Raw genomic sequence first — 23,252 nt, 5'->3', positions numbered from 1 at the left:
ACAGCTGTGGAAAAAGGAAGCTAAATACCTAGGTCACAACCTTCCACAGCTCTCCACAAAGGAGAGCTCTAGACTCAGACAGAAAAGAAGCTATACTTAAAGGACCAAAACCACAAACTAAAAGACAGATGATGTCTTTCTTAGGTATGACAAACTTCTGCAGAGCAAGGATACCAAACTATTCAGAGTTATCTAGTCCATTGTTGAAATTGATTTATGACACACCTATGGCAACTTATGATAAAATAAAATGACTGAAATTGCAGAAAAAGACCCTGACCAGCACCTCTATTTTAGGACTGCCTAACCATGAAAACTGTTTTATGCAAACTGTTGATTGTAAAAATGGTCACATGACTTCAGTGCTAACTCAGCCGTATGGGGACAAAAACAGGCCTATTGCTTATTATTCTACCCAATAGCAAGAGCAATGCCTGTATGTATTCAAGCTGTTATTGCAGCCTCCATGACATCTCAAGCTTCAGCAAACATCATGTTGTTCCATCCTCTGACACTAAAGGTTCCACATGCAGTCTCTGTCCTCCTGTTGCAAAACAAGATAGCATACATGTCACCAGCTAGACATTTATCCTGCATGACTACATTGCTTTCACAGCCACATCTCACTATTGAACGATGTACAACTTTTAATCCTGCTACATTAATGCCTGTAGTTGAGGATGGGGAGCCTTGATTGTATTGCTGAAACTGAGAATAGTGTTGTCCAGGGTTGACACACTGACACACCTTATAAAGATGCTGAAATGACAATGTTTGTAGATGGATCTTGTAAAAAAAAAAAAAAAAAAAAAGAAAGACTGATCTAATTCTACAGGATTTACAGGATACTGTTGTAATCCTTAAAGATGTTTTTAAAGCTGAATCAGTACTATCTCATTTATCATTGCAGGCAGTGAGACTTATTACCTTAACAGAAGCTCAGAAGCAATTATAGATTTTCAACTGTACATGTGTTTGCTCAGCAGTAGAAGAACAGAGGAATGATTACATCATCTGGTAAGCCCATCACACACAAAGATCTTATTTTACAGCTGTTACCTAAAAAAGTCGCTCATTGTAAGTGCGATACAAATGTGAGAAATAGACATGATTTCTTTTGGTAATTGTAAAGCTGACGAAGTTGCTAAATTAGTAGCACAGAAACCACTGCCTTTACAAGCTACAGTTACAGTTGAACATCTTGATGAGCAGATACTTAAAGACATGCAGAACAGTGAACCTTAGAAATGAAAAGACACATGGGTAACAACAAAAACAAAGAGAAAAGAGTGTAAATTAAATGACAATAACGTTTGAAGATGTAAAGATGAAAAGTAGTGTTACCTAAACGTTTATTTTGATACGCAGCTGTACTGACGCATGCTAATGTGCATACGTCAGCAGGAGGGATGGTAGGATTAGTAAACAAAGTTTTTACAACATATGGTTTTATAAACTATAAAAAAATTTGGTCAACAATGTGAAATATGTGCAAAAATAATCCACAAGGACAGATTGTGACAACAAAGTGTTTCCAGCAAAGCATCCTGATGCACTAACAGTAGCTAAAACACTGACAACTACTATTATTCTCAGATTTGGTAATCCAGAGAAACTCTATTGTAATAATGATACATATTTTATAAATCAGGTAATTAAACATGTTACTGCAGTGTTATCATTCACCATTCATTAAGGAGGATGCTCACATGACTGAGACCATTGCTGATTACATGGCAAAAATGTTGACTAATAAAAATGTTGTATCTGTGATTAATGCACAACAGGAGGGGCCTGAGCCTGACTCTAAAGTGATACCAGGAGACTGGGTCTTTGTAAAATTCATCAAGAGGAAGTATTGGTATTCTCTGTGCTGGGAAGGACCTTACCAAGTACTGCTGTCCACACCCATGGTTGTAATAATTGTTGAAAGACCTTCCTGGATTCATTTAACACACTTTAAAGAGGTAAAAGTACTGTCTGAGTAATTCTGTCAAACCAGCGGGGACTCACTCTAAACTCCAACTAACCTGTGGTGAAGTCTGGCTACAAAGGGGGGTGGGGCCAATAGGGACCACTCGTCTCAAACCAGTGAAGAAACCAACCACACCCAGGGGAATTAGGTGAGTGAGGAGTAGAGTGACCTGGGGAGAAGACTTCTTAGAAGTACATTTTGCCATGAGGGGTCCAATTAATCAATCAATCAATCGCTGACCACAGTTATGCTGATTTTGTTTCTCTTTGATTAGGGTTTGCAACAGCCGGCGAATACTACTAACTCCACTGAGATAAGACCTGGTATTTTTTCCTCCCTTGAGAAGAAATTGCGACAGCCAGGTAATGCCATGAACAACACCAAAACAAAACCTAGGACAAAGAGAGCTAATGATGTGCCCACTTTTATCTTTTGGGCCAATGAGACTCAAACTATCCAGTTTGATTTTTGTGAAGTAGTTAGCTGTGGTAATATGCGATAGGAACAGCTAACATGGGCAGACAGGTACATTTGTGTCACTGAAGTATGTAGAAACAGGCTAAACTGATAAGACTTATTCCACACAATGATCCAATAGGCTTGAACGGCACACTGCAGCTGTTTACTTCCACCTGCCCTCCAGCCAGTAAATAATGTCTTTGCATTATTTGATGCCACTTATTCCTGCTCTTATGCTACCTTTCTTTGCACCTTATGCCTACTAATTATACCTGTGTTTGATAAATTCCACTTCAAGAAGAAAGGTTGGTGTTCTCCACTTGTGCAACTCTACTACCACTCCTCGGGCAGGCTATGATCCTTCCTGGTTCACTGGCCATGTTACTGCATGAGCTGACCTGTGGTGGTATCGTGGGGCCACCTGATTGGCAGGGAACCTGTGCTCTTATACAATTGGTGATGCCATTTTATGTGTTGCGTCTGTCTGGTTCTTGGTGTACACTGATGTCATCGGAGTGCCCAGGGGAGTTATCGATAAGTATAAAGCTAGAAACCAAGTTGCAGCAGGGTTTGAATCGTTCCTGTTTTGGTGGTAAACCATTTATAAAAATGTTGATTGGATAAATCATTTATATTACAACCAGCAGAGATTCATTAACTACACTAAAGATGCTGTCAGAGGCTTAGGAGAGCAGTTAGGTAAAACTAGTCTCATGACCTGGCAGAACCAGATGGCATTGCACATGTTGCTGGCTATGGAGGGCGGTGTTTGTAAAATGTTTGGATCTACCTGTTGTACCTTTATTCCTAACAACAATTCCCCAGATGGCTCTGTTACTCGAGCTTTACAAGGACTCCAAGCCTTATCTGAGGAGCTCACTGAGAATGCTGGTATTGACAACAACTTCACTTCTTGGCTGAAGGGAATGTTTGGTAAATGGAGCGGTCTGGTTCAGTCCATACTCATCTCAATGGCTGTGATGACTGCTATTTTGGTTACCTGTGGTTGCTGTTGCATTCCATGTATTAAAGGCCTTTGTCAACGCTTTATTGACACAGCAATAACAAACAAATGTATCAGTCCTTTTCACAAGATGACCAGGACCCTGAAACTCCTCCAGAGCCAATGAAAGAAGACATGATTGTGACTTTCACCGACTATGATAAATTTGTCTTAACGTCTGAACTGTAAGGCACGAATGACTCCAATATTGAAAATTCATACAGAAAGTGATGTTGTGATGATGACTTTTAGCCCATAAAGACAGAAGGTTATGACATTTATTTCTCACTTCTACAAGTTATATTTCAGTATGCTAATCAGCTTAGATTTGTGATTGTGATCTTGTTTGTTTGTTTAATCATAGTAGTTATGATTTATGATTTTAGTGTTTTACTAGAATAATTATCATTAAGATCTGCTAAACATTTTCATATAGTAGTTATGCTAAACATAAACAGGAGGCATGTGTTAGAGAAATGAAAATGTTTACCCTCAAGTGATCTAATCCACCTTACTTTAGTATTACTGAAACACTTCTGAATAGGGCCTATTGTGTATTGTGGAAATATAATTTTTTCTCTCAGTGAGAACAGTTTGCTCTAACCTTGAATATTTGATAAGGGCCCAGATGTCTTTCTGTGAGAAATCACCTCCCTTTTGTGTTACCATGAAAACTGATGTGTTGGGCTGCAAGCAGCCAGTAACCCTCATGCTGTACTAAGGTGCTGTGTGAGTGTTACTCCTTGCAAATAAAACTTCTGTATAATCTTACTGAAGTTTGTCCTCTGAGTCTATTTGTAAAAAAGAATTTACCTAACACTAGGAAAGTTAAGTTGTACTCTGCCTGGATAGGGAAATATTTTTACATGACCCAACAAGTAAATGCTGTAATCATACGATGTATACTTACCTCTTTAAAACCTCTGCAAACAATTCAAACTTTCCATACAATGAAATCCTGATTTTAGGCTATATGCCTCTAGCAGTAGCAGTAACAACAGATAATATGTTCGCAGCATGGGCCAGTGTAATATGAGAACAAGCTAGCATCTCTCTCAACATTCAACATCAAAGGAGTCACTGTCTGCCAAGTATGTCATTTTATATATTTATGTAATTTATCTTCTGTTTATTTACTGTACCGCTCCCTCAGGTGATACATAAGTTAAAAAAACGCAAGCTTTTGACTAGCAGCAAGTGATTATGGAAACTTAAAATTAGAATTTATATCATACATTATATTATTTTATTTTATTTCAACACCTACTAACTCAAACTGAATCAGTGCAGCTTTGTTAAATTACTTTTAGGTTTTAAATTAAGTATAATCACAAATTTCACAAATTACAATACTATAAATTATCGCTTGCTGTTAATTAAACCATATTGCTTCAAATTGTAAAGAAAAATATCTATTTATTCTCACATTAAGTTATGGCTTCTACTATTCCATCCATCTATCCATCCATTATCTATACCCGCTTATTCCTATTTAGGGTCACGAGGATCTGCTGGAACCTATCCCAGCTCTCTTTGAGTGAAAGGCAGGGGTAACACCCTGGACAGGTCACCAGTCCATCGCAGTTCTACTATTCCTCTTTTTGAAAATATGGTCAAATGCTTTACACTTTACAATGAACCTGGTTAGAAAATCATATCTAGGTCTGACAGATCCAGCAGATTGTAGCTAAAATAATAGGAGTGCACACTCATAGTATAGTGGCACCAACATCACATTAATATGCACATAGTCTACCAAATATCTTTGTAGTACTCTTATACTCTTATATATATATATATAGACATACACACACATATATATATGTATGTATACATATATATATATATATATATATACATATATATATATATATATATATACACATACAGAATCCATCAGCGCTCAAACCCTCTTTCAGTTGTGTCCAATAATTTAGTACATAAACTCGTTTTTAGGAAGGTAGTATTTAAATTTTAGCTGAAGCATGCCATATCTCAATACAAAAATGGTAAATAACATAAAGATGTACTCAAGTGTGTACTGGTACCTACCTCTCTCTTGCACATAGTAAGCGAGGTAAAGGTCAAGCTCTTTGACAGAAACAGAGATGTGTCGTGGCTGGACACAGAGGACTGGATTGGAACACTGGTTTCCCTTCACCAGACGTTCTCCATCTGTGCTTTCCAATGGGATCCCTTTAAATAGTATCACCATCACCAGGTCCAGCCTCCACACCTTAGAAAAAAACGAAATTGCTGACTAAAATTAACATGACTCTACACCACTTCAATTTTCCAGTTGTTACTGAAACATGTAGTTTACTGTTACATTTCAATGTACTGTAACTATAAAACATAACAGAAACATTTAGAGCATTTAATTTAACAAAATTTAATCTATGTTTTTGACTCACTCAATAGCGTAACACACTTGTGGCATTGTTTCTACAATTGGAATCAAATATTGTCAAGATAACAATGTTGCAGAAGTGCCCACAGATATGTTGCTTTTGTAGGTTTCTTTGTTTTCTCTCTTCACCTAGAGAGTCAAGAGGATGTATTGTTTTATCATTTGAAGCATACTGTCTCAATCAAAAAGCAAATTATCAAATCAATTATACTTTCACCTCAGCCCCAAATTCCATTATATGAAATATAAATAGGAGTTGTGTTAAGACTCAGAGAGGACCCTTTGTTGTTGCTGCTGAGGAGGTGGGTGTAAAGCTGCCTCCGAGCCAGTAGAGGGCGTTAATGAAATGAGTCTGAAAGTGGTTCACAGCTACTTTTATTGATAAAAGACTCAAACATTTTAGGTTTGCTGTTCATAAGGAGAATTTGCTCATGTGAGAACCATGCCTCACAAAAAGGAGATCTCTGAAGACATATGATCAAGAGTAGTTGATCTGCATGGGGCTGGAAAGGGATACAAAGTCATTTGAACAGGCAGCATATGGCAAAAAACACCACAGAGGAAACTGCAGCTTGCCAAAGAAAAAACATTGTTGAGCGCCTGAAGTTTTTGGAAAATGTTTTGTGAACTGATGAAACAACAGTTGAATTGTTTGGCAAAATACTCAGCACTATGTATGACTCAAAAAGGCCACAGCTTACCAACATCAAAACATCATCCCAACAGTGAAGTATGGTGGATGGAGAGAATAAATCTAATTTCAAAGAAACTCCCATTAAGGCTGGGCACACACTAGATGATTTTAAGAACGTGAGAGACCACAGACATAAAGATAGTTTCAGCCGATTTTTAATATTACAGCCTTAGACCGCACACACTAGACGATTCGACCAGATTGGGTAATTGTAGTAGTAATTGTTGTAATTCACAAAATGTATTTATTTCTGTGTGCTCTCTCCCTCTCTCTCTCTGTAGCTTCTGCAGCTATGCCTGGTCCTGGAGCTGGATATTGGTGATATGCAGTTACTGGCCCCACCAGCCTGCATACTGTTTAATTGTTCTTTATTGTTGTTCTTTTTGCTCTCCTCTATCCACTCACCCCAACCGGTCGAAGCAGATGGCCGCCCAAACTGAACTTGGTTCTGCTGGTGGTTTCTTCCGTTAAAGGGAGTTTTTATTCTCCACTGTTACTGCTCATAAGGGATTTGTTGGGTTTTTGTAAAGTGCCTTGAGATGATTGTATTGTGATTTGGTGCTGCAGTATAGAATAGAATTAATCTAACAGGTCAACATAAGATTCCATAGACACAACTCTACACACTGCTCTGACCCATCTAGAGCAGCAGAAGAGCTGTGTTAGGCTGTGTATCATGTACTTGAGCTTTTGACACATCCTACCTCGCAGACTGGTGTCCAAGCTAACAGACCTGGGACTACCTACTCCATCTGCCACCGGGCAAAGGACTTTTTGTCGGACCCACCTGAGGGTCAGAGTTGGCCCCTATTTCTTTTCAGCCCTCGGTCTGAGCACCGCCTCCCCACAGGATTGTGGGCTGAGCCCCCTGCTCAACACCCTCTACACCCATTACCGTGTCCCCAACCACTTCAGCAACATCATCAAGTTCATGGATGACACCATTGTGGTTGGGCTCATCTCTGAGGGTGATAAGTCAGCCTACGGGGAAGAAGTAAATCAGTTGTCTGTGTGGTTCAAGGGCAACAACATGATGCTTAACACCACTAAGACAAAGAAGCTGATAATTAACTACAAAACGAACAAGCCAGACATTCAGCCCTGTTCATCAGCAGGCACTGCGAGGATAGGGTGGTAGACCTACAGTGCCTGGGCATGTGTTAAGAGGACCTGACCTGGAGCACCAACACCGCAAGACTGGGAATGTTGACTCGCTACTGAACAAAAGTGATGAACTGGAGGCACTGTTTTAGATCCAGAGTGCATATCATGAGTGTAGCTTGAAGTGTTTTATTGAGACCTGGTTAAATCAAAACACTGAAGACTCCTGTCTGGATGTGCCTAACTTCACCCTGGTACGTGCAGACAGATGCTGGGGCAATGTGTGGCAATACAAAAGGTGAAGGACTGGATTTATTTGTAAACAAGAGATGTTGTAACCCTGGTCATATTACTGTCAAGGAAAGGATATGTTGTCAGGACATTAAGCTTTAGGCACTTTCAGTCATATAATCACCATACTTGTTTACTTTCAATCAAGATGGTTAACGCTAATGTTCCATGTCAAATCATCCATGAGACTGTTGCCAGGATACAAACTCAATGTTCTGAGGCCTCCTTGTAATATCAGAAGATTTTAACCAAGTTTTTCATAACCTCACACCTGACTACCTGACTATCTTTTCTCTGTTTGTCAACTGTCCTACCAGAGATGGTAAAACACTTGATCTGCTGTATACAAACATAAAGGAAGCCTACACCTCTACTGCCTTACCACAACTCAGTATGTCAGATCAACAGATCAACAGTCAAAAAAAGGAGGCATTTAAACATGGCGACAAAGAAAGGCTCAGAAATGTTTAACATCAGCTGTACTGTGACCATGAATCCACTCCCTGGCTTTACTAACTCTTAGTAACTTCACTCTCATCTCTTCCTACTGCTGAAGAGTACATATGGTAAGTAATTAGATTCAAAATACTGCATGTCTCGCCAAAAGGAGTGGAATTAGTTGGAAGGTTAAGTTTCATAATGTCGGGTTTGTTTTTGACTGTTTATGTCCTGTTCTCTTAATGTTTGTCTTCTCACCAGTTCATCACTCATATTCCCATCTACATTATTTCTCAGTCAATAATTCAATTTTGGTGGATATCGCAGACATTCTGATTCACCCTATCACTATCAGTGATCATGCATGAATCTCTGATTCGGTGACCAGGAAAAGAGACGCACCATTGAATAGATTTTGCAGATTTAATACATAATTATTTAGAGAGTATTTCCCACTCCAAAGGGACTGAACTAAATTTAAAAAAGTACAACCATTTCCTCAATTAAGAATTCAGCTAGGAATATAGGAAAAAATAACACCTTTAGAAATTTTTATAGTAAATTGTATTCATCACAGATTAATCCACCAGAGGCAGACTTTGTTTTATTTCTGAATGCTGTGGATTTGCCCAGACTAAATGATGGACAGATCGTGGCTCTGGATTCACCCATCACATTGGCTGAACTCCGAGAAGCCCTTGAACTAATGCCAAACAAAAAAAGCTCCAGGGCCAGATGGTTTCCCAGCTGAATTCTATAAGGAACTGTGGACAATGCTGGCCCCAATATTTTATCGAATGGTAGCAGAAATTAAAGAAACTCACACAATACCCTCATGAACATGAATTCAGTAAATATTCCCCACTTTAAACCAGCTAAAGACCCTTCACTTCCATCCAGTTATTGTTCCATCCATCAATCCATCCATCTTCCGCTTATCTGAGGCCGGGTCGTGGGGGCAGCAGCCTAAGCAGGGATGCCCAGTCTTCCTTTTCCCGGGACACTTCCTCCAACTCTTCTGAGGGGATATCGAGGCATTCCCAGACCAGCCAGGAGACATAGTCCCTCCAGCGTGTCCTGGGTCTTCCCCAGGGCCTCCTCCCAGTATGACATGCCTTTAACACCTTCCTGGGGAGGTGTTAAAGGCATGTCATACTGGGAGGAGCAGATACCGGAACAGATGCCCAAGCCAGCTGGCTCCTCTTGATGTCAGCATTGCTGCTGCCGATGCACTGATCTGTCAATCTGTCAATCTGTTGATCTGTCAATTTCACATTCCGTCCTTCCCTCACTTGTGAACAAGATCCCAAGATACTTAAACTCCTCCACGTGAGGCAGGATCTCTCCACTGACCAATTGATCCACCTTTTTCCATTTGAGAACCATGGCCTCGGACTTGGAGGTGCTGATTCTCATCCCAGCTGCTTCACACTCGACTGCAAACCACCCTGGGGCACGCTGGAGCCAACAGGACAACATCATCGGATAGCCCTAACCAAAGGGCCCCGAACGCCATACTCCTGGAGCACCTCCCACAGGGACGTGGTCGAATGCCTTCTCTAAGTCCACAAAGCACATATGAACTGGTTGGGCAAACTCCCATGAACCCTCGAGCACCCTGGAGAGGGGATAGAGCTGGTCCAGCATTCCATGACCAGGGCAAAAACCACATTGTTCCTCCTGGTTCTACCATTGGCCAAATTCTCCTCTCCAGCACCCTGGCATAGACCTTCCCAAGGAAAGCTGAGGAGTGTGATCCCTCTATAGTTGGAATACACCCTCCAGTCCCCCTTCTTAAAAAGAGGGACCACCACTCCAGTCTGCCAATCTAGGGGTACTTTCTCCGATTGCCACACGATGTTGCAAAGGCATGTTGGCAGAACACTGCTTCCCCCTCCTGAGGCGCATGATGGTTTGCCAGAATTTCCTCAAGGCCGACCAATAGTCCTTCTTCATTGCCTCACCAAACTCCTCCCAGACCCAAATTTTTGCCTCCACCACTGCCCGGGCTGCTGCACGCTTGGCCTGCCGGTACCTGTCAGCTGCCTCAGGAGTCCCACAAGCCAGCCAGGTTTGATAGGACTCCTTCTTCAGCTTGACGGTCTCCCTTATCTCCGGTGTCCACCACCAGGTTCGGGGATTGCCACCACAACTGGCACCAGAAACCTTACAACCACAGCTCCGAGCGGCTGCGTCAACAATAGAGGTGGAGAAGATTGAGTCCATTTAGACTCAACGTCCCAAACTTCCTTTGGGATCTGGTTGAAGCGCTCGGAAGTGGGAGTTGAAGACCTCTCTGGCAGAGGGTTTGGTCAAACATTCCCAACAGACCCTCACAATACGTTTAGGTCTGCTGAGTCTGTCCAGGTTCTTCGCCTACCAGCGGATCCAACTCACCACCAGGAGATGATCAGTTGACAGCTCTGCCCCTCTGTTCACCCGAGTGTCCAAGACATATGGCCGAATTTCAGATGACACAACCACAAAGTCAATCATCGACCTCTGGCCTAGGGTGTCCTGGTGCCATGTCCACTGATTGATTGATTGATTAATTGATTGATAGATATTTTATTCATCCCACATGGGGGAAATTCAAATTGTCCAGCAGCTCTTATATTTACTTTAACATAGAAATTTCACTATAAAGTACAATAAACAGATAAAGGCACCAAGTCAATAACATATAACAGTATATCAACAGTTACTATTAAAAAGTCTAATGGCTGTAGAGACAAAGTGAGATGGGTGTTAATTATTGTTCATTATAGCAAGCAGCATCCTCCACATCTGTTGCTCCACCACAGTTCTGAGAGGGTCCGGCTTCCTGCCTAGTACAGAGCTGGCCTTTTTCACCAGTTTGTCCAGGCGCCTACAGTTACGGTCCGTAATGCCACTCCCCCAATAGACAACAGCATAGAACAGTGTACGTGCCATGTGGTAGAACATGCACAAAATGTCATTGCAGACATTATACGAAGAGAAGATGGCTTTACCCTTTCCAGTAGACTGCATCTACATTGGCAGACCACTCCAGTTTTTTGTCCAGTACCACTCCCAGGGTCTGCACAGTCTCCAACTCCTGTCCACCAATGCAGACTGACTGGCATGGTGCTTTTGATCTACTAAAATGCAACACCAGCTCCTTAGTTTTGTTGGTGTTCAGGAGAAGACAGTTCTTTTTGCTCCAGTGAAGGCCTCCACTAGGTCTCTGTACTCCCCCTCCTATCCACCTCACACACATGCCACAACAGCTGTATCATCAGAATACTTCTGAATGTGACAAGACTCTGAGTTCTACCTAAAGTCCGATGTGTAGACCGTGAACAGAGGAGGACCAAGAACAGTCCCCTGCGGAGCCCCAGTGCTGCATTCCAGTGTCCATCTTAGCTTGCCTCAGTGTCTTTTTGAGCTCCCGTTGTATACTCCTCAGCTTCTCCTTATCCCTGTCCTCGAAAAAGCCCTCTTCTTCTGGTTCAGGAGGTCCTTAATGTCACTGGTGATTCATGGTTTATTGTTAGGATAGCACTGTGCTGTCCTAACTGGGAGTACTGTGACCCTACAGAAATTAATGTAGTCAGTGATGATGTTGACTCTCCTGTCCATGTCAGTGTCAAATTCCTGGTCCTCCAGCAGTACATCCCAGTTTGTGAACTCAAAGCAGTCTCTCAATGAATCCCTTGCCTCTAGTGACCATTTCCTGAAAGACCTGGTGGTCACAGGAAGCTTCTGCACACAGGGTCTATATGTGGGCTGAAGATAGACCATGTTGATCAGATCTACCCAGTGGTGGAAGAGGCACAGCCCTGTAAGCTTCTTTCACGTTAGCATAGAACAGATCTAATGTCCCTTCTCCACGTGTTGGACAGTCCACCTACTGTACAAAGTCAGTCAGGGGGGAGCACAGAAAGACGTGACTGAAATCCCCTATAATTGAAATGTATGCATTGGTCTGTAGCCTAGCAACGGCATCGTGGATGACGTTAGATGCCGTTGCAGGTGGTCGGATGTAAACAACAATGGCAATTATGTATGTAATCTCCCTTGACACACAAATGGGCGGAAACCAAATGAGACCAATTCAATGTCTGGACAGCAGATCCTGTCTTTCACAGTCACATTTCAGGGATCAACCCATTTCTGGTTAAAAAATAGGATAACTCCCCCACCTTTCATCCTTCCGCTCGTCCTTGGGTCTCTGTCCGCATGTACAGCTGTGAAGCCAGATATATCCACATGAGTCCGGTACGTTGTCATTCAACCATGATTAGAAAGACATATCAAACTGCGCTCCCTGTACAGCCGTTGGTTCCTCACAAGCGCCTCCAGCTCATCACACTTGTTATGGAGAGAGTTAACGTTCCCCATGAGCACAGAGGGCAGAAAAGACTTGTATCTCCACCTTCTCTTGTTCATCTTAGCCTTTAGCTTAGCCCCAACACTACATCCACGAAACTGCCTCCTCAGCATAGTCGGGATTGGGTGTTTTTCGACATGGCTAACACTTCTTCCCTAGTGTACATTACCATTACACCATTACATATTGTAAGAAGAAAAAATTTCAAAAAAACAGGAGCTACTCAGATTTGCTGCCATTCAGATCTGCGCATTTAAAAAAAAAAAAGAAAAAGATGGACACCCTTATGCATGAACATGGTGTTCGTTATGGACAAGCTGTGAGTAGCACGGAAGTAGTTGAACAAGTTAACAGTAGTTTACAGCTACTGGACCTCCAAATCTACAGAGCAAACTGCAAAAAAGATGGGGTTTTTCCACTAGCACTTCTCGACTCAACTCGGTTTTTTGGGTTTTCCATTAGTGGACAGTACCTGGTAGCAGGTACCTTTTTAGTACCTCCTTGGCCAAGGTTCCAAGTGAGCCGAGCCGATAATAAAATGTGACATCAACCGACTGTCATGTTAGCAATACATTTGTGTTAGCTTCTGCCCTTTATGTGTGTTGGCTATTTTATACTTACTCTATCTTTGTATTGAGTGTACATTTGCTATTGTTTCATTTTTCAACACAAATAATTTATTCTTTATTTATTTAAATCGTTTTTGCTCTGTGAAGCACTTTGAAACTATTGTCTTGAAAACTGCCATACAAATAGAGTCGGTACAATAGGCAGAATTTACCTTGTCTGCTTGTCGGAGACAATCTATCCGTCTCATTTTGCCTTTCTGATCAGGGTTTGAGAGGACACAACATGCAGCTTTCTTCCCAGTGATTGACAGGACAAAGTCTTCTCTGCATTCAGGTCTAATATCCTTTCTTAGTTTGGCCAAAAGACGGCTGGCCCACTTCTGCTTCACCTAGGAACAGAATGATATTGTAAAGTGATTTATATCAATTATTGTTTTGCAGAAGTTACCTTTTTAGACCATGCAGAAGTTTTGTTATAGCACCCCTATAACAAACCCCAGTCACTCAAACCCCAATAACAACAATATACTGTTGTTGTTACTCCTCCTGAAAAATTTTGAAGCTGGAAAGTATGTTATATGACAAATGACTGTAGAAAGTATATGTTATAAAACAGTGATTTGACTACAAATATATGTTTTCAGATTGTTTAATTTTTATGTTAATGTTAGCGGAACAAAATTTTATTTTGCATTCATTCCTTCTAACCACCAGTTAACTTATCCATCCCACCTCTGCCTTCTCCCCCAGCAGTTCATCTTTGACAGCTCTTTCTTCTTCTTTAGTCATCCTTTTCTCATGTTTTTTGAAGTACTTCCTTTTTCTGGCCTGGAGATTGAACCATGTGTAGGCGAAGGCACGGACCTGGGGCAGCAGAGCCTCAATGAACGGATGGAACTCATCCTATGTGACAGACAGACAGACAAATGAATATACACATCCATAATGTACAAAGGCAGTTATCAATAACCAAACCACTTAAACACTTGTTTTGATAGGACACAACATTAACATTTATATGTTATTAAAACAACTATTGAAACTGCTGACTCTTATGTAACCTGGAGGTGGTGTCATGCTGTGACAGAACAGAAACCCTGCTCTAGGCCTGCCACGAATCCACGAGGAACTCTAGGAATTTGATTACAAAAAATCCTCAAAGCAAATTCTTTGCCTTGAGGATTCGTTTAATTACTATCACTTGTGTCACTACTCTGCCTAGGGATCACTGTTCCACACAGAGTGTAATCACTGTTGTACAATGCATTTCAGTATCAAAAGTTGGCGCTACGGTAAAGAGCAAAACCATCCATAAAAGGCATAAAATGTCCAAAGTATGGGATAATTTCAAACTTAAAAAAGTTGACAACACGGAGCAATGTGTGTATTGTAAAGTAGAACTGGCGAACCACAACAGCACTCCGTCCGTGCTTCAACATCTGAACAGAAAGCATCCAGATGTGAATCAGACCGGCTCACTTTAGTGTTGCTGTTTAAAAATGCAAAAGTCTATTTTATCCGATTACTCAAGAAATAGCTGGAATATTCGGTAGAATACTCAACTCCAAAAATAATCGATAGTTGCAGCTCTGTTTAACCCTATTTAAGCCGTATTTGAAATACTGTGATGATGTAACAGCAATGATTGGACAGAAACATATGTTATTCATTCGTTTTTGGATAAGTTTTGTTTTGTTTGGATTGTTGACTGGAGGAACTGATCAATAGCAACATCAATAAAATAATCTACATACCTGAGACTCTTACTATTATGCCTGTTATGCCTAATGTCACTAATTTGCATCATGGCTAAATGGATATCTATTATATATGCTATATTCAAATTAACAATCTCAACTTAATTTAGCATCTGCTTGACAGCAAAAACACAATTTATTTTTTCATAAAATTGTAAATCAATTTTGGCAGTAAAGAGATAAAGTCAAGAGATAAATGCGTTTTCAAATTTTTGTCTAATTATTTTGCTCATTACATGTTTTTGAATTGGTTATGACAATTCCCCAATATAGTTAATAGTTAAGTCTGCAGACTGGCTAAAAAACTCACCAGTCACAGCAGTGCAAAAGTGTTAGTGTCCATTACTTTTTCATTATTTTATCATGTTTGTGCCCCTTCAACTAAAGTGGTGATCTGCTCCCTTTTTAACACAAAAAAATAAATCATATGATATATGGTGACATAATTGTAATAAACATTGTAACTGCAGGTTAAATAATTGAATTTCACATAATCAGTAATTTAGTAATGAAAGCATGGTTTGTGCTATATTTCATATAGCATACTATTCTTGAAGCTTACAATCTATTTCAGGCAATACATTAATAAAATTAGCCAACTTTGATTATTTAAAGCCAATAAAGTAACATTTTCCCATACCATGTCACATTTGTGACAAAGCAATAACATGTTTTGTAAAAGAAAAAAAATAGAAATGTAATACATTCTGCAACAGTTAATCACAACTTGTTACTATTGCTAAGTCATTTAATATTTAAACCGACCAAAAGACACAAAATACTGCAAATGACTTACTACTAATTACAAATTACTTTTGTGGCTAGGAGAGTCTATCACTTATGCTTGTTCATTGTTACTTTCCATTATTCTATATTTTCATATACAACAAAAAGGGAAGGAAACATGATATTATCTTAGTTTTAATTAGAAAAAAGAGTAACAACTTGGAATTTTTTTATCATGCAGCAGATTGAATATTTATTAAGATCCAGAAAATTCTTTGCAGTTTATAGAAATAAATTGTGTTAGGCAAAGTTTTTATACATCATCAGCATCATCACAAAAACATTATGTAGAGTTCTATGACTCAAATGTAATGTAATATATACCTGTCCTAAGCTAACTCTTTAAACTGGTATTGGGGCAGATCAGTATTCTTAAAGCAATTCACTTTTCTTTGCTGTATTCAACTATTCTTTCAAAGCTACTCTTTAGTACATCTGGCTCTCCAGTGCAGAATTGCATTCTAACTGTTGCTTTCACAAGTAGTTCATCAGGCCACATAGCTTCAAGAGGTTCTAACAGGGAAAATGACTCTAATGTCCTTCAGTAAAATGAACAAGTGGTCTTTTTTGTGCTTGTTTCCAAGCTAGTAAGTAGGGCTGAACAATTTATCTTTTTTTTTTTAACCAAAATCGCAATTTGAATTAATATGATTAGCAAACCGCAAGGGCTGCGATTATTTAGCTTACATAACATCCATATCAGAAATGTCTGTGTATAGGTGCACTAACAAAAAACACATGTAAAGATTCTTATGGTGCGAAAATGGCTGCTATAAAACCAGAAGGTCGAGGTCTTAATGCACTTCAGTTATTTGGCAGTATTTCGTGTTTTCGAGTAGTGATAGGCTACAAACAAATGTCATGTGCAAAGCTTGCCATCAAACCATAGATACCTCCAGAGTAAACAGTACAAATTGTATCAACATTTGAAAAATTACCACCAGCAGCAGTGTGAAGAATGTAAAGTTAGTGTGAAAAAGGAAGATGAAGGTGCTGCTACTGTTGATACTGGTGCTGCTAGTCAAGACAAAAGTAAGCAAACCTCTAGCATTTGCAACCAGGGGCGGTTCTAGGAATTCATCCTTAGAGGGGTTAGCCCTCACTATTGTTCCTGATAACACTACCTACCTTCTATAACAGGGGTATTAAACTAAAATTTAAAGAGCTCCAGTTAGAGAAAATTTCTTGAAGCAAAGGTCTGGAAGATCATAATGTCTAATGTCTATATATTTAAGTAGCCTAGTAGTTTTATCAACATCTGCATGTAATCAATAACTGACTGTCAAATCAAATGAATTCATTATCTTTATGTTGTGTCTCATAATGGCGTTTCACATTGGCACTATTAATAAGTGAACATATGAGACACACTGGTTTAGTGTTCCTAGTGGAAAGTATAAACAGAAATGAGTCTGTCCATTCCGGATTAAATGCTCTATTTTCGCTGTCCACTTTTCTTTTTTTGGAAGGCGCCATTTGTTCCCTATTTTTCTCTCCCTTTCTCCGTCTCACTCGCCTGTTTCTCTCCCTTTGTTTTCTACATGTATTGCCTTTTTTCTTTATCTTTGTAACCGTCTTTTCATGTGTAACTTGCCTCTAGCTCTGTTTACACTGTAGAGTCGTAATGTTTATCGCCTGGAATGCACAGACTTGTTTGGCTGAGTGGTATCACGTGGGATGGCTCAACTCGCATGCAATTGGTCTGTGCGTTTCCACTACCGTAAAGTCTACAAAAGCCGGTGGAAATAAAAGCGCCCCGTTAGGTTTTAAATCATAACCTTCTCTTTTGGCTGTAGGTCCGGGTCCGTATGGGGCAGCTTTTGGGTCTGCACCCGGACCGCGGTCCGCCTGTTTGTGACCTTGGTTCTATAACTACCTACGTGTCGCAAGATGTTTCATGATCTACCGCCTCCGGCAAACTCACAGCACAAGCCGTTGCACTTCTACACATGTGCAGAATAGCAAAGAGAATTAAAAAAAAAAAAAAAAAAAAAAAAAATCTGATCTTCTTTTTTTTAATCGACATGTCCTGCATTTCTTATTTTCATTTTTATTTTGAAAAGTAAAAATTATACTTTCAATAAATTTTGATAGTTTGATAGTTGATCGTTTTAGGGGGGCTGAAATGACAGACAGGGGGGCTGTTTGCAACAGTAATGCCATAAGATAAGGGCTCATTAAGATACCATGAAATAACTTGCGTTAATACTCCTTGCCTCGCAAAAGAAATGGTATCTATTAATACATTCTTTTTAATTGTTTCTTTTTATCAGACAAACAGTATAGAAGATGTTGCTTTTACCCTGACATGTTTCGACCAGCAACTGCAGTCTTCCTCAGAAACATCACATGCATTGAAACACTCGGAGCCGAAACGCTTCAAAACATTTTGAACCAATGACATGCAAAGTGAAGCAGCGATGACTTTTAGAAGCTTCGGATGTCATCGGTTACGCGACAGTGGTGTTTTGATACAAGCTTTCGAATCACTGTGCTTTAGGAAGAGTGACACAAGCTCCAGAGAATTGATATCATTTGCCCATCACTACCTAAACTATTTGTCTGATAAAAAGAAACAGAATAAAAGAATCAAAATAGAAGACAAAATGATCATATTTGATCTATCTATTAATAGTACAGATAGCTTTGAAAACCTCCTCCAAACACTGGACAAAAGATATACCATTCCATCCAAGACATACTTCTGCAAAGTGATGTTTGAGAATTATTCGTTCTGCACTTTATCTGGCTGAGGCAGCTTTTGTGAAATACTGGTTTTCAGTAAACAATTGTTTCACTTAAATGTTTAATATATAGAGATTACTTTTTTTTTTTTGATAAAGAGTTTTATTGAATATCCATTCAATACGTAGTATAAGTATCCTAATTTCAGTATTTATACTACAGAATTAACAGGTAATTTCAGTGTTACAGTTTCTTATAGTTTTATAATTCACATTCCTGTAATTTGTTTTATTATTTCTTATTTAATTTTTGTGAGGTATGTTCTATGGTTCATTATGTGCGTTCTATACCAATTTGTTGAAATCAAATTTGCACCCTCATCCTTGTATTAGTTTAGCAGTTAATATTTCAGTGTTTTCTGAAGAGGTTTTATGTTATAAAGTGAATCTTGAATTTAAAATGATATTGCAAATCAAATCAAAATATGTCAGAAAAATCTCAATTAGATATTTTTCCAAAATCAATCAGCCCTACTAGTAAGACCATTCTATACAGTGGGTACGGAAAGTATTTAGACCCCTTTAAATTTTTCACTCTTTGTGTCATTGCAGCCATTTGCCAAAATCAAAAAAGTTCATTTTATTTCTCATTAATGTACACTCAGCACGCCATCTTGACAGAAAAAAAACAGAAATGTAGAAATTTTTGCAAATTTATTAAAAAAGAAAAACTGAAATATCACATGGTCATAAGTATTCAGACCCTGTGCTCAGTATTGAGTAGAAGCACCCTTTTGAGCTAGTACAGCCATGAGTCTTCTTGGGAATGATGCAACAAGTTTTTCACACCTGGATTTGGGGACCCTCTGCCATTCTTCCTTGCAGATCCTCTCCAGTTCTGTCAGGTTGGATGGTGAACATTGGTGGACAGCCATTTTCAGGTCTCTCCAGAGATGCTCAATTGGGTTTAGGTCAGGGCTCTGGCTGGGCCAGTCAAGAACGGTCACAGAGTTGTTCCGAAGCCACTCCTTTGTTATTTTAGCTGTGTGCTTAGGGTCATTGTCCTGTTGAAAGGTGAACCTTCGGCCCAGTCTGAGGTCCTGAGCACTCTGGAAGAGGTTTTCTTCCAGGATATCTCTGTACTTGGCCGCATTCATCTTTCCTTCAATTGCAACCAGTCGTCCTGTCCCTGCAGCTGAAAAACACCCCCACAACATGATGCTCCCACCACCATGTTTCACTATAGGGATTGTATTGGGCAGGTGATGAGCAGTGCCTGGTTTTCTCCACACATACCGCTTAGAATTAACGCCAAAAAGTTCAATCTTGGTCTCATCAGACCAGAGAATCTTATTTCTCATAGTCTGGGAGTCCTTCATGTGTTTTTTGGCAAACTCTATGCAGGCTTTCATGTGTCTTGCACTGAGGAGAGGCTTCCGTCGGGCCACTCTGCCATAAAGCCCTGACTGGTGGAGGGCTGCAGTGATAGTTGACTTTGTGGAACTTTCTCCCATCTCCCTACTGCATCTCTGGAGCTCAGCCACAGTGATCTTTGGGTTCTTCTTTTCCTCTCTCACCAAGGCTCTTCTCCCACGATTGCACAGTGTGGCTAGGCGGCCAGGTCTAGGAAGAGTTCTGGTCGTCCCAAACCTTTTCCATTTGAGGATTATGGAGGCCACTGTGCTCTTAGGAACCTTGAGTGCTGCAGAAATTCTTTTGTAACCTTGGCCAGATCTGTGCCTTGCCACAGTTCTGTCTCTGAGCTCCTTGGGCAGTTCCTTCGACCTCATGATTCTCATTTGCGCTGACATGCACTGTGAGCTGTAAGGTCTTATATAGACAGGTGTGTGCCTTTCCTAATCAAGTCCAATCAGTTTAATTAAACACAGCTGGACTCCAATGAAGGAGCAGAACCATCCCAAGAAGGATCAGAAGAAATGGACAGCATGTGAGTGAGTGTCATATGAGTGTCACTGCAAAGGGTCTGAATACTTATGACCATGTGATATTTCAGTTTTTCTTTTTTAATAAATTTGCAAAAATTTCTACATTTCTGTTTTTTTCTGTCAAGATGGGTTGCTGAGTGTACATTAATGAGAAATAAAATGAACTTTTTTGATTTTGGCAAATGGCTGCAATGACACAAAGAGTGAAAAATTTAAAGGGGTCTGAATACTTTCCGTGCCCACTGCATATTGTTAGGATTGCATTCTGAGAAATGAATGTAGTTGTGTCAAGTACATACCATACATAGATGTCTTGTTGTGTTTCTTCTTCAGCTTCATTCTGTTTTGACTTGTCATGTCTTAATATTGGATTCAGTCTATCTTTAATGCTCCTCACCTAGAGAGATCAAATATTACTACTCAACTCCGCTATTAAAAACTCGACCAGTGCCCACGATTTAGGGTCATATTGATTGGGTGACCTTGAGACTTGACTTGATAATATTTCCGGTGTGACCGATGGCACCACTTCCCAGATAGGGACTGGAAAGCATTATGGTTCCAAACAAAATCATCAAAATTTCATAATGACATGAAAGTATTTACAGTGCCATGTTCTCCAACACAGGCCTAGGACAACATGTAGGAAGCCCATATTCACTTATGTCCACTGTTTTGCAATGTGTACCATGGCCTGAAGACAGAGAGAAAGAGGAGCGCAATAGATCTGCTAAGCAGCATAGCAACAACATAGCATAGCAAACACTGAGCCTGTTGATTTTACAAGGTCTAAAATGAATTTTGTGCATCAAATTCCCTGGGTTTTCTTCTAACTAAAGTGTTACCGTTTTACTTTTGAGCATACTAGGGAGGAACACATGTATGACTAGAAAGAACAGAACACTGACATAATCTATAGGAAATATAGTATTTGTCTGTATTCTATATAATTTTCCTGTTTTGTTGTACAGTGCTTCAACCAATTTTGGACCATTCTGGAATGTCTGCTGGAGAAAAGGTGAAAGAAAAGAGTAAACATATCCCACATTTAATAGAACAGTGTGGGAATTTACAACCATGGTTTGGTTTTATGCCGCTTTATTTGCCATTTTACCATTGATTCAGAGGAAATTGTCAAAAGTTTAAAATGTGTTAATCCCAGTATTTCATCATTTGGTTTCAGAAGACCCCACTCTACTTACAACTCTGCAGGAGGACAGACACACCACTGAAATCCAAAAGGGAGTAACTGCCACTTTTAAAAAATTTGCTGATATGTTTACTGAGGAGAGAAATTTCCTCCGGGAGTGTACTGAAACATGTCTGTGAAGATTCTCATCCAGGTCAAGCTATATAGAGGCTGAGTTCTGGCAACTGGACTTGTAGTTTTTTAGGTCAAAACGTTTCATTACTCATCCAAATCGCTTCGTCAGTGTGATCTTTGCGTGTGGGTTTCCTGTAGACTTCTAATATAGTATTTGAAGATTTTCAATCGGGATTTAGAGCACATCATAGTACAGAAACTATTGACCACAGTGTCTTATTTCAGAGACTGGAGCATTTGATTGGTATCAGAGCAACAGCGTTAAAATGGTTCCAATCCTATTTATTGGACAGATTCCAGTTTGTTCATGTCCATGATGAACCTTCCATGCGCACAAAAGTTAGCTATGGAGTTCCACAAGGTTCTGTGCTAGGACCAATTCTTTTCACCTTGTACATGCTTCCTTTAGGCAATGTTATTAGGAAGCACTCCATTAATTACCACTGCTATGCAGATGACACTCAGCTGTATCTATCTATGAAACCTGATAACACAAACGAGTTAGCTAGACTTGAAGCGTGTCTAACTGACATAAAGGCCTGGATGACCAGTACTTTTCTACTTTTAAATTCAGAGAAAACAGAAGTTATTGTATTTGGGCCTAAAAACCTTTTCTAAAATTATAGCTACTTTAGATGGCATAGCCCTGGCCTCCAACACTACTGTGAAAAACCTTGGAGTTATTTTTGACCAGGACATGTCCTTTAACTCACACACAAAACAAATCTCTAGAACTGCATTCTTTCACCTGCGCAACATTTCCAAAATTAGGAACATCCTGTCTCAAAATGATGCAGAAAAACTAGTCCATGCATTTGTTACCTCAAGGCTAGATTACTGTAACTCATTACTATCTGGATGTCCCAGTATCTCCATAAAAAGCCTCCAGTTAATCCAGAATGCTGCAGCCAGAGTCCTGACAGGAACTAGCAAGAGAGATCATATTTCTCCTATATTAGCTTCTCTTCATTGGCTCCCTGTAAAATCCAGAATAGAATTTACAATCCTTCTTCTCACATACAAATCCCTTCATGATCAAGCTCCTTCATACCTTAAAGATCTCATAGTACCATATTATCCCAATAGACCACTTCGTTCTCAGAGTGCAGGTCTACTTGTGGTTCCCAGAGTTTCCAAAAGCAGAATGGGAGGCAGAGTCTTTAGCTATCAAGCTCCTCTCCTGTGGAACCAGCTCCCAGTCTAGGTTCAGGAGGCAGACACTCTCTGTACTTTTAAGGCTAGACTTAAAACCTTCCTCTTTGACAAAGCGTATAGTTAGTCAGGTAACCCTGAACCATCCCTTAGTTATGCTGCTATAGGCCTAGACTGCCCGAGGACCATTGGTGCACTGAGCTCCCCTACCCTAACCCTAACACTCCCTTCCCTTCCCCTCTCTTCCTCTCCTCCCACCTCACATGTATATTCCACCATTGAATGTCACTAACCTTGTGCTCTCTCTCG

The 23,252-nt window shown here is 40.0% G+C and overlaps 1 protein-coding gene across 2 annotated transcripts in view; it reads right to left on the bottom strand.

Moving 5' to 3' along the window:
- The window catches only part of nfic (nuclear factor I/C), a 74,469-nt gene that overhangs the window by 43,487 nt on the left and 7,730 nt on the right, over positions 1-23,252 (bottom strand). For both annotated transcript variants that reach the window (XR_003296591.2, XM_026323367.2), the window contains exons 2-4: positions 14,027-14,197; positions 13,507-13,683; positions 5,490-5,673 (exon numbers count right to left, since the gene is read on the bottom strand). Coding sequence is in view for 1 of the 2 variants with exons in the window: in XM_026323367.2 (XP_026179152.1) it covers positions 5,490-5,673; positions 13,507-13,683; positions 14,027-14,197 (532 nt within the window). In the remaining variant the exon portion in view is untranslated. The remainder of the gene's footprint in view (positions 1-5,489; positions 5,674-13,506; positions 13,684-14,026; positions 14,198-23,252) is intronic.

This window comes from Mastacembelus armatus, chromosome 4 (genome assembly GCF_900324485.2).
Source record: "Mastacembelus armatus chromosome 4, fMasArm1.2, whole genome shotgun sequence".
Lineage (NCBI taxonomy): Eukaryota > Metazoa > Chordata > Actinopteri > Synbranchiformes > Mastacembelidae > Mastacembelus > Mastacembelus armatus.
This window is presented reverse-complemented; position numbering and strand designations above follow the sequence as displayed.